Source organism: Diadema setosum, chromosome 22 (assembly GCF_964275005.1).
Source record: "Diadema setosum chromosome 22, eeDiaSeto1, whole genome shotgun sequence".
Lineage (NCBI taxonomy): Eukaryota > Metazoa > Echinodermata > Echinoidea > Diadematoida > Diadematidae > Diadema > Diadema setosum.
The window spans coordinates 25,497,743-25,515,586 of record NC_092706.1 but is presented as its reverse complement, the minus strand read 5'-3'; the positions used below and the strand labels follow the sequence as shown (position 1 = coordinate 25,515,586).

The following is a 17,844-nucleotide window of genomic DNA, read 5'->3' as shown; positions in this document are numbered from 1 at the left end:
TCGGAAATGCGCGCAACATAAAGGCTGAATTCAATTTTGATGGCGAAAAAGCAGATAAGAAACAAAATACATAACATCATTCTCTGTCCCTAACACTTTCAAAAGGTCTCTTCCCTCCACTTCATCAGGAGCTTTTATTCAAGTTAAACAGTGGACGCAATTGGTGGAAGGGAAATGACATACAATCATTGGAATTGGGATGATTTGAGGAGGAAGTTTAATTAAAAACGTCTTCTGATTACTATAGACAAAACTGCAGCTATTAAGGAATTCCTGAAGCCGGAAGTCTGGTGCAACTGCAAGACAGGCTGTTAGCAACTGGCAGTGTAGTTCCAGGGCAAACATACTTGACTGCACTTATGACAGTGGCAGATGCAGGTCATTATAGATCAGGCACTTGTAATCTTGTATGTCTAAAATATGTGAGGAGTCAGATGATGCTGTTCAAATTGGTGACTAGGAATAAAGGAGAATTCTTGAAAGACATCGACATGGTTTACAACAAACGTGAGACTTACCACGTCTGTATGAAATGAAGCCGAGATCCTGTTTGCTGAAATATCACATTACCCTAGTCCAGAATTTATGGTAAAAGCATGGAATACTTTGTGTGGAAGAGAGTTTACTTGCTTTACACTTTTATCATTGATCTATATGTTCAGAGATCACATGCCTTAAACATCTGTATTTTTGCAAGCCAGAAAATGAAAAAGATGTACTGGAAATGGAAGAAAATTTCTTGAAGTTAAATAATTTGGAATCATTAGATTTTAAACTCATCTTATCCAAAGGTTCAAGACAGCGAGCTAATATTGCAAACAGCCATCATTTATCGTCTGGCGTCCGTCGTCATGCATACATTTTCAAAAATAATTTTCAGATTCTCTCTAAAAACTCCATGTAATGACAGATTTTCAACAAACTAGGCGAGTAGCATCCCAAGGATGACAGACTACCAATTTGTTCAAATTAGCACCATGTTCAAAAGGTCCCAAAACCACGAAATTAAGGAATCTATATTCTTAAAAAAAAAAAAAATCTCTCGCACACACACACAAAGAAAACACACACCACAAAATTGTAGAACCAGGTGTGGCAGACGTAGGTATATAGCACAAAGTTAAATATCTTGGAGGCTGCTTAGTTTTATGTTTGCTTTCGCATTTTCATGTTCTTTTTGAAATATTGCACATATATTTTTGTTCATGTGGGCACCATGTCCCCCTCTGAATTTTGAGTCGCTGTTTTTATAAAACCAGAAGAGCATTGAGTAAATACATCGTTGAGTGTATAAGAATTTTTTCAAGATCGCTTATGGCAGATCTAGGGGTGACCCCCGTGGGGGCTAATGCCAAATAGGGACCAATTTTCACACTTTCATTATTTTCACAAAAAGTGCATTCAATTTGTTACCAATCTTGGCTGTTAGAATATTGGTAAAATGGGTACCATCCACCCCCTCTCCCCCCCCCCCAACCACTGACCACGTGATGCCCAAGGCCACCTAAAATCTTTTCTCCAAATTATTGGGGCCACTTTTGATTTCTGATCTTCGTTTTGAAAACACATGGTCAAATTTTCAACAAATCTAGTACCTTATAGGTGTAATCGCTAGTGTCATGAATATATGGACATCATGCCTCGCTGGGCCCTAGAGGTCCCCAAAAGCTTGACTCTAGAAGTTCCCAATGTCTTCGAAGCCCTGGGTCTTTTATTCAGAAAAATCAGTGACAAGGACATCCTCTACACAAATTTCCAAACTCATGAAATTTTTGTATGAGTAGCTCATGGATAATCATGATCTTGGTGACGTGCCCCCCCCCCTTTGGCAAAGAGAGAGAGGGAGAGAGAGAGAGAAGAAAAAAAATAGAAGTATTAAACATGAGGGCAAATTACAAATGTAATACATGTCACATCAATACAATCATGAAATATTTTTAACGATTCCTACAACGTAATTTGCGACTTTAATATTGTGTCCCTATATTGTGCACACTACGAAAGCTACTAAAGTTGAGACTAAAGTAAAAAAAAAAAAAAAAAAAAATCTGTTCTATTTGATGCTTCTTGCAGATGTTTATTGTTCTGAGACTTTATCTCAAGAAAATGTGGGTAATACAATATTTTTAATCAATGCAAGATTATGAAGCTATGTGTGTTAAAGTTGTGAATGGTATTATAACAATTTTTGAACTTGAAATCTTGGACGTAGACATTACAGTATAATAATGTTTTGCAGCTTATATTTGTATTAGTAGAGCGGTTAAGCCCTCAAAATCATGAGAATTGTGCAACATTTGACTAAAGTATGAAACTTTCTAGTGTTAGTACATACCGTAAAATTCATTTTAAGATCGGGAGGTAAGTCTGATTTGACCTCTGATGACCTCCAGAGGTCAATGAACTTTAAATATCAGAATATTGATTTTGGAGGCATTTGTGAATGATAGGCTTCGATCTTGGTTACGCTGCACTAAATATGCATTTGTACTACGAATCTTCTGATTCCACAGGGCATTGACAGGTTTCTATCTTTGACCTCTGATGACCTTTAGAGGTCAATGATCTCAAAATACCATAATATTGATCTGTGATGTTATTAGTTAATGATAAACATGGTTAAAATGTGCAAAACAAGCATATCTGTTTTGCAATGAAACTGTCTTCATATTCCAGAGAGCAAAGACAGGTTTCTAACTCTGACCTCTGGTGACCTTTTAGAGGTCAATGACCTCAAAATATCATAATATTGATCTGTAGTGTCATTAGTTAATGTTAAACATGGTTAAGATGTACAAAACAAGCATACCTGTTTTACAAGAAATTGTCTTCATTATTCCAAAGAGCACAGATAGGGCTCTACCTTTGACCTCAGGTGACCTTTAGAGGATGTACAAAATAAACACAATTGTAGCCCAGATGGCTACTAGCACATGTTTATGATAAAGAATAGAATAGAATAGAATAGAGAGTAAAAGAAAACAGAACACTGCAGTCGTTTTCCTAGACACCCTGTGAGGTCAATATATGCTCAGTCTTTTCCCCTTCTTGGAGTTTATGAAACCGTTTATCTTCCTTTCAGCTATTTCCTTTCTTTTTCTTTTCTTTTTTTTTGTGGTCAAAACCGACTCTTCCAAGAAAAGTCTATGGTCATAGGAATTTATAAGTTTGATGTTGGCTACTTTTCCCGTTAGTGGTCAGCACTCTCTATCCCCAAAGCCCCGCGCCAAATTATGGAGAATGACGTGATGACGTGTTTTTGCCCTCTGATCCCCAAACATAAATGACCCTCTGAGCTAGAAGGTAGCCCTAATGTCAGAATTTATCCCTCTATTTTAGCATTTATTGTTTAGTGGAGTGGGTCAAACAGGAACTCCAAAGACAAATTCAGGGATAATGACCCAGAACAACGATGACGCTGGTTGCCATAAGGACACTAATATTCATTTGGTGTATCATTTTGATATCCAAGAAACAATAAAGTCTTTACCAGTGGTTACAGAGAACAAGTGAATGAAGAAACTTAAAGACAGTGGGCGAGTTAATCAGAAAATGAGATGAATCATAGAAAATTGAGTTTTCACAGAAACGAATAGGAGGAGCAAATTGAACATTTGACCAGTAAGGAATTAATTTCTAGTGAACGCCACACCCCAATATAACATTGAGCCAATGAAATACTTTAGGGAAAGGAAGTTTGTTAGTAAATTAGTTTAAAAAATACAAAACATGTCTCAGCCGAGAAATCAGTTAGAGTGGCAAGCACAGTGGGAGCGGCTTCACGCTATGTAGTGAAGCAAAGGCTGCAGAGTTTTGAGGATTTTGAGAGAATTTTGAGGAACTTTGAGAATAGTTGGAGACCACAGAGATAAAGTCAGGAGTTCCACTTTCTTGGTACATCATGCCCACCCCCTCCAAGTCAACCAACTAATCTTTATCGACGCTGAATGCACCATCGACCTACGCTGTGAATGTGATGAGGATCTGACTGTCATGACTGAACCGGCGAGCAGCAGGACAGTAGGAAAAACTATGAGTCACGATAACACAAAACTTTAGTTTACGCCAATTTGGAGTGCAATTGCAAACTCCAAGTAGTCAACTGGTGTCATCGGAGATGGAGATGTTGAAGCGCCCTGTCAGACTGATACAAAGTGGAGAGTGATGGTGACGAAGAGAATAGGCCTACTGAGAGCGTGATGGCAGACCGCTCAACGGACGGCCCAGTCACACTGACGAGATCGACAATGACATGCAGACGAGGACCTCATTCGTCGACCGAGAGTAATCATTTAAGAGGAATGACTTTCATTTACGTTTGAAGACATTTCAAGAGATGTAGTAGTCTGATATGTTAAGGGGCAAATCGTTCTACTGTTTGCAGTCTTGTAAACATACTTGTATCTTTAGCGAAAACTGTTAACGAGTACGTGGACAGTGATAAGTAGGCCCCTATAAATCACTCTGTCGAGTAAATTATATATGAACCAAATGGCTTCTTTTGAACATGTATTGTGTTGAAAGTTCTTGGTAATTTTTTTCCACGCAAAATGTGTACATGAAAATTCCGATGTTAAAAGCATGTGATGGGAAATGTTAACAGTACGTGCGAATGCTTCTATGTTTCCTGCTAAACTTGTTTGTTAGTGGGGAAAAGAAAAGAAAAGAGAAGAGAAGTCTCGCTCTACCACGCCTTCATACCAAAACGCCTACGGATATCTTTGTTTCACATTGTTAGTGGAGAAAAGAAAAGAGAAGAGAAGTCTCGCTTCATTAGAGATGTTCAGATCCCGCTCGACACCACAACGCCTACGGATGTCTAGGAAGAAGGTGGGTTTGAATGTCTTATAGGGCCGATAGAGCACCAACAGTAAGTGCAGATAAATTGGCACGCTATCTTTTGAAGAGAAACAATACTTTGTGTTTCACACAAGATGAAAAAGCAGAAAGACAACTGATAATCATCCGCTCATGTAAAATCAAGCAGAAGTTTTTCAATACATTTCAAGAGGCATCTTGGTGAGTTACAGTCTGTTAAACATGCCAATATACTGTGAAAAACAAATTGAAGGCCACCTTCAATAGGCCACCTGCAATACAGTCCCGCATTTTCCGACATCCCAAAAACTTTGATCAACACGTTCCATAATTATATACTCGTGATGGAGAGGGAAAATAGTAAACAACAACATTGCAAGATTGATGCATTTCTTCCAAGACAACAGACAGGAACAAATTCCACGTAGAATACATACACATGTACTTTGATTTTTCCATTCATTTTTCCCATATCATTACACACAATCATTACACACGTATACTTGATATGATATTCAGCTCACTGTGTGCAGACTGAGCACGACCAGATAATTCAGAACCTCTGCCTGAGAAAGGCTTGTAGCCTATCCCGCGAGTCAAAAAGAAGCTTTCTTATCATCTCGTGCATCCTGTACTCTATGTGCAATGCACTCATCATAGAGACAAGCTTGCCTTCACCCAAACTGTTTAGATATTGCCATTGGAAGACTCTGATGATCGCATACAGTGGCTGTGCACCTATCAGAACGCTGGTCTGACCTCAGGATGTCTATCCAGTTTAGTCGTGGAGGAGATCTGTGTGCCGATCGCGTGCTTCATTGAAGACGCAGATGCTGCCCTGTCTTGAAAGAGATCGAGGGTATAGATCTAGACCAATTTCAGCAGGTTACACTGAATCATCACTTGCTGGCAGAGAGTCTTAACCGGATCATGCAGGTGATATTACCCGCTGCCAGCGTACCCTGATTCACACATTGGATGCAAACCGGATGGCGGCATATTGGAAACAACCAATATTTGGGCATGGGGGCACAACTCTTGGCCAGGCCCAAGTGTTAAGGAGTATCGAGCATAAAGAAGACAATTAGAGTAAATAGTAGTTCCACTCCTATTTGGAATTGAGGTTCCTAAACAGGTCATTGAAAAAATGCCCAAAATTTCCTGACGTAATGACCCAAACTTAATTGGATGACAATAGCAAGTTGCAAGAAACAGGGTTGCTTCATGTGGAATGCATGTTATGCCTCACAGTATGTCGCTTTCCAGATGGTCCATGACGTCACTGCATGCTCCAGGACCATGAGTCATTCACCGATACCATACAGCCCACGAGCTTGACACTGACCAACACAGGCCCGCCAGCTCGAAACTAGGTAGCATTGACCATGAGCTTGACACTTAGGCAAACCAGGCCCATAAGAGTCCGACACATGGGGGGAGGGGGAGGTCCACAAGACCTACACTGAATAGATTAAGCTTTCTGATGTAATACATATATTAATCTCGTGGGCCTTGTTTTCCTCGAGTGTCGAGCTCGCGGACCGCACAGCTTGTGGGCCTGTTATATTTGATGTCGAGCTCATTGACCTTGTTCATCTACTAGTACAGTATTTAGGTCACGGGATGTATGACTCGTGGGCTGCGTAACTCATGGGCTGTACGACTCGGGTTGTTTGACTCGTGACGTACATCTGATGAGGTGGGCCTGTTGTTTTCTGGTTAGCATCTGTCACCCTCTCATCCAGTTCAAGGGACTTTGCCATATGCCTGTTCACAAACTATTAAGCATCAACCCTAAATATGGTACTCCTCTCCCCACCTTCCATGTTTAAGCGTATAAATTTTGTCCAGTGCAAATTGGATAATGTTGCACATAATTTCATGCAAGCTAGTCTGCATTACTAACCCAAACATAAATATTATATTTGAGGTCTCTGCCATCACTGAAGACGTAAGCTTAATTTCTGAAGTAATTGACCGCTCACATTCCTGAGACCTGTTACTATGAACCAATGCTTTGTGGAATGTGCATACATACCTTGATTATAACGTCAAGGCATGATTTGTACATGATTTAACATTTAGGATTAAACCAATGAAGCCAAACATCAATATTTGCAATCCTACACAATTTTTTAGTGATATTCTAAAAGTCTGACCTCACATTGTCCTTAGAGGTCAAAGTTGGATATACACAGGGTAATGACCAATGTTCTGTGGAATGAGAAGACACTTCTTGTACAATGTAGTATAAATGCTAATAGCATAATGCATGATTGCACACCAGGTATACAGTTAACCATTGAATATACATCAAATATCGATATTTTGATATTTTGAGGTCATTGACTTGTCACAGTCCTCAGAGGTCAAAGGCAGAGACATGTAAATAATTTCCCTTGATCTGAGGAATAGGAAAACGATTCAGTTGTAACACAAATGAATTTTTTAGGACATCGTTATGTTTATCATCAACCAATTGCACCAAATATCAAAATCCTGATAATTTGAGGTCAATAATTGACCTCTGGAGGTCATTAGAGGTCAAAGGTAGAAACCTGTCAAGGATCCATGGAACATGAAGACAATTCTGCTGTAACAAAAATGAGTTTTTAGTACATCATTACCATATTATTTAACATTAATGACGCAAAATATCAACTTTATCATATTTTGAGGTCATTGACCTCTGGAAGTCATTAGAGGTCAAAGGTAGAAACCTGTCAAGGATCCATGGAACATGAAGACGATTCCGCTGTAACAAAAATGAGTTTTTAGTACATCACCATATTATTTAACATTAATCAATGACGCAAAATATCAATTTCTATCAATTTTGAGGTCATTGACCTCTGGAGGTCATCAGAGGTTAAAGGTAGAAACCTGTCAGGGTTCTATGGAACATGAGGACAATTCCACTGTAACAAAACTCAGTTTTTAGTACATCATTACCATATTTAACATTAATCAATGACGCAAAATATCAATTTCTATCAAATTTTGAGGTCATTGACCTCTGGAGGTCATCAGAGGTCAAAGGTAGAAACCTGTCAGGGTTCTACGGGAACATGAAGACAATTCCACTGTAACAAAAATGAGTTTTTAGTACATCATTACCATATTTAACATTAATCAATGACGCAAAATATCAATTTTTATCAAATTTTGAGGTCATTGACCTTTGGAGGTCATCAGAGGTCAATTCAGACTTATCTCCCGATCTTAAAATGAATCTTATAACATGTACTAATACTGGTGAAAGTTTCATGCTTTAGTCAAATTTTGCACAATTTTTCGGCTTATCTGCTCTACTATATATACTGTATCTGAAAATATATTCACGGTAGTAATTTAAATAGATTAATGTATTATATGCAAATTTTTATTGACTTATAGGTAACTATTCCTTATAGGAACATATTCTACATTAGTGATTCTCAGCAGTAAAATTAAGACCATAGACACCATCACTGAGTACATTTTACAGATTTGTATATGGAGATAAAAGACTGCAGAGGCAACGTGGCGGCCATTTTGGATTCAATCATATGCAAATATATGCTGAAAATGTATAAAAGGAAGCTTGAAAGCTACTGCTGATATCATAATTGTATTCCTTGACCTAGAAAACAAAGGTTTAGACATCAGAATCTATTTTCTGCGAGTTTTATGTCCCGATATATAGGCATAAATAGGTTGTATGGTGGCCATTTTGAATTCATGCAAATTAGGCACTGATCCACCACTCGAGTGTTAGGGAACGTTTAAGGGCTGACACGGGTAAATAATTTCCCATAATATAGAGACGTGTGTTAAAATTCAAATTTCAAATAATTCTGTAAAATAGCTGGAAGAAATGAGGTGTTTTATATTCACTAACCTGAATAAGTGAGATATCGTCGCTGGGGTGACAAGACCATGTATTTGCAATTTTGGTGAAAATGACTTTTTTGGATTAATGGTCAAATAGTGGATTAAGTGATGTCCTGTCCAAATCCCAACTGTCTTACCCCAAAAATGAAGCCGCCATGGCATGTCAAAGGAAAGGCTTTCCCATTCGCTATAATGCTTTGGTCGCCATGTTTTTTGGCTCTCCTGAACATTTGTAGATACGAGGTCTTGTCACCCCAGCGACGATATACCCTTTCATCCATCAAACTTTCAAGGCAGGTTCTTTGGCTCAAACTGCAAGGGTCCGCAAAGCCAGACTACAAGTTCTTGTCAATCAGAAAATCACCTATTCTCGGTACATGCAGCCAATGAAATATAGTCCCCTCAAATTCCATCAGAAAAGCTTTCATCTTCCAACCAAAATGCAGTTTGTAGAGGAATTCATACTCAATATCTACAGCTATTCATTTTTTTTTTGCCAAACTGCATCACTGATTTTTAATCACTTTTTTCTCTTTGTCGAATTTGTGAAGGGGTGTATGACATTCCATTTTATTTACAGGTGTGAGCCCTATACTGGAGGTCATATTTCTTATTTTACTTTTTAACATCATAAATGTGTAAAGGTGTTGAAATAAAAAAAAATAACAGAAAATAATGTAATCGTCAATTAAGACAGTGTTAAAAATTCGGAAAAAGAAGATGCATCCATGAATGTTATTTTTCTATTTCATGAAAAATTTACTGTTTTGAGAAGGATAATTTTGCAAACACAAGCTACTGAAATCGAGATGACTCGCTGCGAGAAAAAAAAAAGTTTTCATCCGTTGAATTTCATATATTTAAATTAAAGAGAAAATTAAAAATTGAACTCTAAGCAGGCGGGTAAAATCAGGCAGAGAGGATATCTAATAATGACAGCCATATACGGGCACTTCATTTACTGGAAACAAACGAGAATAATAGGTGATGTTGATTGACACCTTCAAGAAAAAAACAATATCTACTACATGGAAACTGAAACAACGAACATGGCAGGCCTTTTAGATACTTCTTGTATGTAGCTTATTGATATCTTATTTGTTAACTTTTGCGGGACTATGTGAGATTATTGTATTTGAGTTTGCCTTTAGATAATGATGAAATGTTTATAAACTCTAGGAGCGTTGTCCTTTTTTTAGTGTTTGCGGTGCCATCAAGGAGTATGTTTAAGTTGTCGTTGGCCCGGTTGTTTGGTGGACTGCTGATTGGACCTTATAATCCAAATATCTTACAATGAAAAACCAAGCATTACACAGAACACTACAAAAGCATTAAAAATTGAATGCATAAGCCTGGGTTGTGTACACCTCTTTGCATGTTTTACATGAAACTTTGGAAATAGAACGCCACACGTGAAATAGAGCTCCCATAGATGAAATTGAATGCTTGGATTCTGAATTTAAATGCCCATTTTTTTTTTCGCCTACGTGCACTGTGCGAATTTGAATGCGCATTCATGAATTGGAGTGACAAAAGTATGAAATTGACCGCGAAAACCTATTTTACAATGATTGCTATGACTGTTGTTCATCATGCTGATGAGATCAAAAACTGTAAATACATAATCAATATAAGGAGAGATTGATAAATACATGTAGATACCAGTTAATAGGCATAACGAATGTAATTTCGTAAAGCACAGTTGTAGACATCTGATGTCCGTATGAAATGTGTATGAATTACAGACGACTCCAGTTACAGCGAAATCATCGTTTCGTCGTAGCCGAAAGGTATAGTATACATTCAAATAATAAATGTATGATCATTTTGGGACTTCGACTTTACTTCGTTATAACGAAAGTGCACTGTATTTGTGAATTCCTTGTGACTTAAATTTGTTCACATCGTATGTGCTAGGGTCGCAGCATGCACTTTAATATGAGGTTTGAACGAAAAATGAAATTAATCAGTAGCAATTCAATAATTCTTATTTCTGAGAGTTCTGTAGATGATGCATAGTACAAGAAAGAATTAATCCCCGCTCTGTTTCATACTTTTGCCACTCAAATCAATTAAAGTGCATTCACATTCACGCACTGACGTCAAACGATCGATATCGGTCTTTCAAGATTAAAACTTGGGCAATGGAATTCATTTGGCGGCACGCTTTTCAACTTATGAGCATTCAAATAAATTAATCTGCAAATTAGTTTCATATCAGAGCATTTGATTTTTTGTTATCATCATTCGATTTATTTTTAGAGCAAAACAATTAATTAACATGCATACGAAATCGTGAACGTACTTATAATTTCAGATGCTGTGTATTGAATTTCGATACTCGTGCATTCAAATTAAAAAAGTAGGCATGAAGAGCCTGTTTGGGCGCTCAATTTCATTTTGGGGATTCAGTTTAATGATTTGTTATTTGATTTTAAGGATTTTTTCATTTTTAATTTTTGGGTTTTTTTTCTTCTATTATCTATATATTTAATCATGTCTATATTTCTCTTGAAAAGCTTTGCCATTATATATTATAGTTTCGCAAGAAGGTGGCGACAATTGACCTCGCGGTAGACTTCTTGATACCCAAGGTTATCGGCAAGCTCGAGTATTGTCGAGATAGTCTCTATCCTCGCTCTCAAATGCGTCTATTAGGCGCCTCTATCCTCAATTGATATGCGTCTGTATCGTACAGGATGATTTTCTGCCATTATTGCATTGTAACGGAGCCGACTAACTCGACGAACTGTTCATGAACGTAGTTTGATGGAGAATGAGTTTGGCATGCCTATACGTATATTTGTAATAGCTGTTTTCTTGTAAGATGCATCTTAAATTAGATGCACTTATTTAAGACTTGCTTGCCCTTTCATGATTTTGAATGACTGAAGAAACACCTATGCTACTGCCATCTGATTTTGAATGCCCCTTTACTAATCTTTATGCTCCTAGTTTAAATGTGAATGACTCTCTTGAAAATTGTGTTGCAAGAATAATTATTTCGAACGAAGGAAAACTATTTTGAATAGCCATTCCTTAATCTGCATGGTCTTTATCTAAATTGCAGGTGACACATTTGAATTTTGTTTTGCACAAAGAGCAAATTCCAACGAGAGAAAATGAATAACTAAATCGAATGAACAAATACGAAATCCAATGCCTATTTGCATTGGCGATCACAACTATCGCGAATTTTAATGATATTATCATTAAACTGAGTGATACAATTTTGAAATTCAGCGGGAAAACCTGTAATAAAAACTTGGCCTCAACTTGAATATCTCCTTATCTGATTGTTTTTCAAACAATAACTGCACTGTCCTCCCTTGCTTGTTTCATTTTCGGTTGTTAATTTATGACAGATTAATACACTTCAAACAAACGCACACACACAAACACACACACATGTATATAAGTAAATAAATAAATAAATAAATGAATAAATAAATACATAAATAAATAGATATATATATATATACTGTATATATATATATATATATATATATATTCATGGCATACTCATGCACCTAATGAACTGTAAGACTACGCCTCGCATGTAGTGTGAAAAGTATGAACCACTTTATTATCTGAATATGCACCATGTGTTTTTAAAGGCAGCCGGTCGTCGCAGGCGATTCGCAGCTCAGTAGAAAAGCACGACAAGCTGCTCCTCCCGTTATTGTACCCCCGTACGTACCGAATGCCGAACACGACGCTACGCAGCGCACCAGCGAAAACCTGATGGGGCACGAGCGCCGTGCGAGCTGTCCACTGTAATTTCAACATGGACGCCCGAATACCTACCGAATGGGGCCGAATGGGTGCATGCACAAAACCGCACAACAGCCATGCGCATGAAAATCTCTCCCGGTCCGCGACACAACAAGTAGTGAGAGCTGTAGGGTGTACGTACGTACGTATCTGGCTCCAGTCTCTGTTTATATGCACTATGGTGCCAATTTCAGCAATCTATATTATAGGCAATGATATTTAAAAATGTCTGAAAATATTATATAACGATATCATAAATTATTCATATATTACGTTGTTTAATATTTGGTATTTATAAATATGCTTTGATGAAGAAATATTAAAACTCTAAGCTTCATGTATAGCAAGTTGCAATGCATATGGCCATATGACAGGTTGTTATGATCTCATCGTGCAATGTTGTCTGCTGCGTCAGCTGCATGTGTTATACGTACAGCTTACAGTACGTTGGGCCGGATCGTAACATAACAAAGTTGATAGAAAGTCGTCGGTACCGGTATGTCAGTATCAATATTGTGTGTGGTATGCGAGTACTGTTTGCAATAAAAAGTGCTGTACTGTTTCGGCTTAGCCTTGGCTTTGGTTTAGTAATGAAACCTCACAATGGAGATCAAACAGCCGTCCAACTCGAGGCAACGTATCTACTTGTTTGACGCTATCGACGAGTGGAGAACGCAGAGAGACGTGTTCTTAGCTGGAGGACAAGTAAGAGACCAGAGGGGGAGGCTTCAGCGTCAGCGTGCCGATGAAAATTTTGCTTTCCACTTGCTGGAGTTGCATGAACAGTTTTGCAGGAATTTTTATTTAGAATGTGCAAATTCGTGTTACGACATGCACGGTGGAATTGTGTTGCCACGGCTTACGCCAATCAAGCAACCCCAGCTGGCCAAGTCAACAACTTCAAGGAATCCAGATCCAGATGATGTGTAAGTAGAAGTCTACACATGAATCAGTGATTGAAGTGGAATTACTTTTTCTAATCTAGTATCAGTAACTTTAGGGCATTTGCGTTTGATCGACAAGTAGGCCTATTTTTCTATGTATAATTCCGCGTTCTCATTTATGTCAAATTATGATAATGCCGTAATTGAAATGACATTTGCTGGGTCAGTTTAATGTGATTAGTCCCATTAAATGAGAAGTTTTTCATATCAATCATGTTATGCAAATTCCCCAAGAATATGATTTAGGATTTGCAAATAAATAAAAAAAAAAATGAATAGATCTATCGCAAGCTCCATCATACATGTAGTCTAACCCAATAGATCTGGTAGAACTCTAACGCTTAAACAGGGGAACTAAAGGTTCAAAGATGATAGATCTAACAATAATAGATTCTAGTTTAGGCCCTACTTCGACTTGAAGGTATGTCGGTTGGTGCACGGCCCCCTTCTATCACGGCCACAGTTACACTGTGCAGTGCAACTGTGGCCGTTGGCCCTGCACGGGCACAGTCGCTTCCGGTCCCCGTCCTGAATTTACACACGCCAGGGCAAGTATGGTTGGACCTACTACTAATCGACCGCCTAATGTTTATCTGCTTGATAAGAATATTTAACACTGAAATTCACGTAAAAAAACTTGACCTACGTGATTGAGAAAATCCAGCTCTATCAAATGCCGTTGTTCCGTTTTCGATTCGAAGTTTCAGTGCAAAAATATCGCCGACGAACTTGCGTGGTCTCGTTTCAGCTCCCCGCGGTAAATCGCGTTAATAGGATCGACCGCTGTTTTTGCATTGACAATGCACGCAAACCGAGTTGTATTGAACACCGTGTTGTACGAAGCTTTTTAGAAGCCTTTTAGAAACTTCCATAGACATTACATTGTGCTGTCATTACGATTCGGTGAAAATATTCATTCGAAATTTTGTCCTTGATTAAAACCATTAATGAACAATGAATTATCGCGTTTTCCCACACCATCCTCATCTACATTCAAAGCCAATCCATTTTTATGTGCTTTGCGCGCTGAGAAGTGCGTACTAAGTGTTCAGTGCGCGAATTATACGCGGTCGGTTTCAATAAGGGTGGTCGATATGTAGTAGGGCTACACAAGACACAGGGTCTCCGACCCAATCGTCCGCGTTCAGAATGGACAACTCGGCGGTAATATCCGCTACCCATGACGATGTGTCATCGTCCATGATGGCCACCCTACCTATATATAATCTGATCTGACGATTACAGTGTAGTTAACGACTGACGACGATCGACGGTGCGATGAAGAGAAGGCGTACACTGTAGTCGTACAAGTATAGGCAGCTAGCTACTATAGCTCATGCGAACATTGCATCACACAGTACATACAGTATACCATACATTCAATTCACATTACACAAAACGTACTCCCCGCGCTCAGATCAATCAAGCGAGCAAACGAGATACTATAGCGCGATACATTGCTTTAGGGATGTCTTGCGCCCACACACATTTCGCTTCGTAGCAACTTCGGAAGCGAGTTTACGTGCTGCCGCCCGCGGCTGAAATATGTCCATGTATCCTCGCGACTGGGTGTCTTTAAAAGGGTCAACTTTCGAGCTTTAGAATGCACTTGCCTCTTATATGTGTGTTTGTGTGTTCGTGCAAGTGTGTCATTTACTGTTCTTCGTCTGATCAAAGCTGCAGCCATTTTCTTTTTGCTAGAGAGAATGATTAACGTAGATCCGTACTTTGTTCTCTTTTTGTTGTAACATCAGATAATAAATACACAACTGATGGCAAACATATTTAAAAACAAGAAAAGTGTAACACATGGCATACATTTCAATATACACGATATGAAGCCTCAATCACTCAATGGAGTGAATTTGAAATTACGATGTGAGATGCATTAAAAAAAAAGTGGAATTAGTCTTAACTACTGCAAGGTATTTCTTAAATATCTGAGGTAATGTTTGTGCTTAAATCACCATTCAGAAGAAAACCTATAAAATCAGTATCATCGGCTGTGACAACGGTTTGTCTAGTACAATTTTTGTTCGACGTTTACGTGAGATTCACAAACACAAGCTGGTTTAATCATAACGTGTATAATAATGCTTAATGTTAGTATTTATATCGCCATTAAGAAGAAAACGCATACAATCAGTATCATCTGCTGTGTCTAGTACAATTCTTGTTCGACGTTTACGTGAGATTCACAAACGCAAGCTGGTTTACTCATATAATTACGCTTAATGCAGGATAGAGCTTGCACATTGTGCAAATAAATGCAATTGTACAGCAAGCTTTGATTTGTATGCAACATTATGATTAAATTGATTTTGATTAACCACGGAACAAACATTGTTGATAACTGCTCACACTTTTAAAGTATATTGAAACCATTTTTTTTTTTTCGAAGCGAGGAAGTAGAATTCACAAGCTATTTTGATCAAAAAGGAGAAACTAAATTAAGTGAAGAAACGAAGGGGAGATATAAAAACGGCATGCAATGATATTTTACATATTTGAAATTATTGTAGAACATCAATGTGTATAAAACGTCGGAAATATAAAGATATCTGAAATAGTTTAATTATCGTCGTACTCGACAAGGCACTATTCAATTTGTGAATTACGCTTTGTAGTTTTAACATACATTCAATAAATGCTCATAAATGGAAGTGTAAGTGTAAAGAAAAGAAAATCACAAAAACGAGGCTGGAGAAGATAGGTTTTAGATGAAGTTTTAAAACAACATTACACAGGGAAAAAAGGTGACAGAATTAAAGGATTTAACAACTTACCGCTCAAGTCATGAAAAATACCTTTTGATATCTGTTTCTCGCAATTATACCAGGCACGTAAACCATAACTGGTAGATGTAAAAAGATTCTGTAAAGTGCAATATCCATCGTGACATTGAATGACTGTGCTCTTTTACAAATTCAGCATACTTAATATTCGATATGAAACCATGTACCTTCACAGATGTGTTGGAATGAGGAGATCTAATCGTCTATCCGTCAGGAGAAAACTCTTGGTGTAATCGTCCATTTATATTAGTTAATGACTGCCACTGATCACACATCTCCATTTGACTTGAAAACGAATTTCATCCATTCTTGTTGTTTAAAAACAAAGAATAAACATGGATCATTTCCTTTGCATTTAAGTATTCCACCCTTATCATGATCCGTTTGCAATAATCAATGGATACAGAGAACAAAGAGGTAGGATTCCAATGAAACTACGAAAGCATGTTCAGGTTTTTCTAAAACGTATTGATCGTGGAAGGAAACCCACGGAAATTAGTTGCAGGAGAATTTTCGTTGGCACTGAGATTTTCCAGTGAAGGGCAATTTGCCCTGGCTGGAAACTGGTCTTCGACGACATCATTTACTTCAATAACGAGAACGCGAACATGTCATTGAATCTCGTCAGGATCGAACTCTCCTATTATGATGTCATGGCTTCAAACTTCTTCAAAGTTCTGGGTTACTAGAAATGCTCTCGTACATTGGTGGATTGGCGTGAACGTTTGCTTTATGGATATCCGCTCCTGGAGAAATCTCATTTTCATACAGAGGTATCTGGGAAGCGGGCAAGCAGTCTGTGGTAGCAAACTGATCATCGATAATTTCACCAGCATTTGCTTCAAGAACAAGGTACCCATCTTCATCCACCTCGGGCTTTTCAATTGGCTTGCTTGAGTAAATGGATACAGAATATAACGGATCGTTCGCACTCAACGCTAGGGGCTTGTGTGTGTCAGTCTTACCGACATTTAGTACCTCATTTACATAATGTGGTTCTAGAAAGGTAAATGTTTGGTCGGAAGTTGTCGGAATGTCTTCGTAAATTGTTGACAGAATATTTCTAGATCCAGAACAGTCTCCTGCAGCTCTTGAAAGTAAATAACCATCTTGATCAATATCCGTGGACTCCGCAAATGTGACGTCCTTCGTCTTTTCTTTCTGTGCTGTACGTGACATGTCAATGTATGCCTCTTTTTGAGCATCAATAACTTCTTCACCTTTTTGCCTCTTAATGTCGTGGAGAGGCAGTGAGCTCTTGTCTGCTGAGCTTCTCATTTTTGTTCTAGGAGTGTGATTCTGCGGAGACGAATCGAGAATTGAAGAATACACACTGTACTTCAAAATGTGTCTTATGTGGTATTATTTTTAAGAATAAAGTTGTCTCCGTCTGTGCAAATGTTTTTGTAAAGTCAGAACTGCTGATCGATCTGCATTTTAACAAGCACGTCGGCAAAAGGAGCCAGTTGGAATCGAACGTGTCATCTATTGCTTTCCGGGCAGCGAGACTACTGGCAGGCTGTCCCTGATTACCGGCAGTCATACGATGAACTTGGAACTATACCCAGGCACTGAAATTCCGACATTGCTATTGAGTAGCCCAAGGCGACTGAAAGGCTTAATGAAAGATATTAAGATAT

The 17,844-nt window shown here is 38.2% G+C and overlaps 1 protein-coding gene across 1 annotated transcript; it reads right to left on the bottom strand.

Annotated features, from left to right (window-relative positions):
- Positions 1-16,873: 16,873 nt before the first annotated feature.
- Positions 16,874-17,482, bottom strand: LOC140245374 (uncharacterized). The gene has a single exon (XM_072324949.1). The coding sequence runs from the start codon at positions 17,480-17,482 to the stop codon at positions 16,874-16,876; it is 609 nt and encodes a 202-aa protein (XP_072181050.1).
- Positions 17,483-17,844: the final 362 nt, after the last annotated feature.

Coding starts and splice junctions, on each gene's coding strand:
- LOC140245374 (XM_072324949.1), bottom strand. CDS start 17,482: ATGAGAAGCTCAGCAGACAAGAGCTCACTGCCTCTCCACGACATTAAG.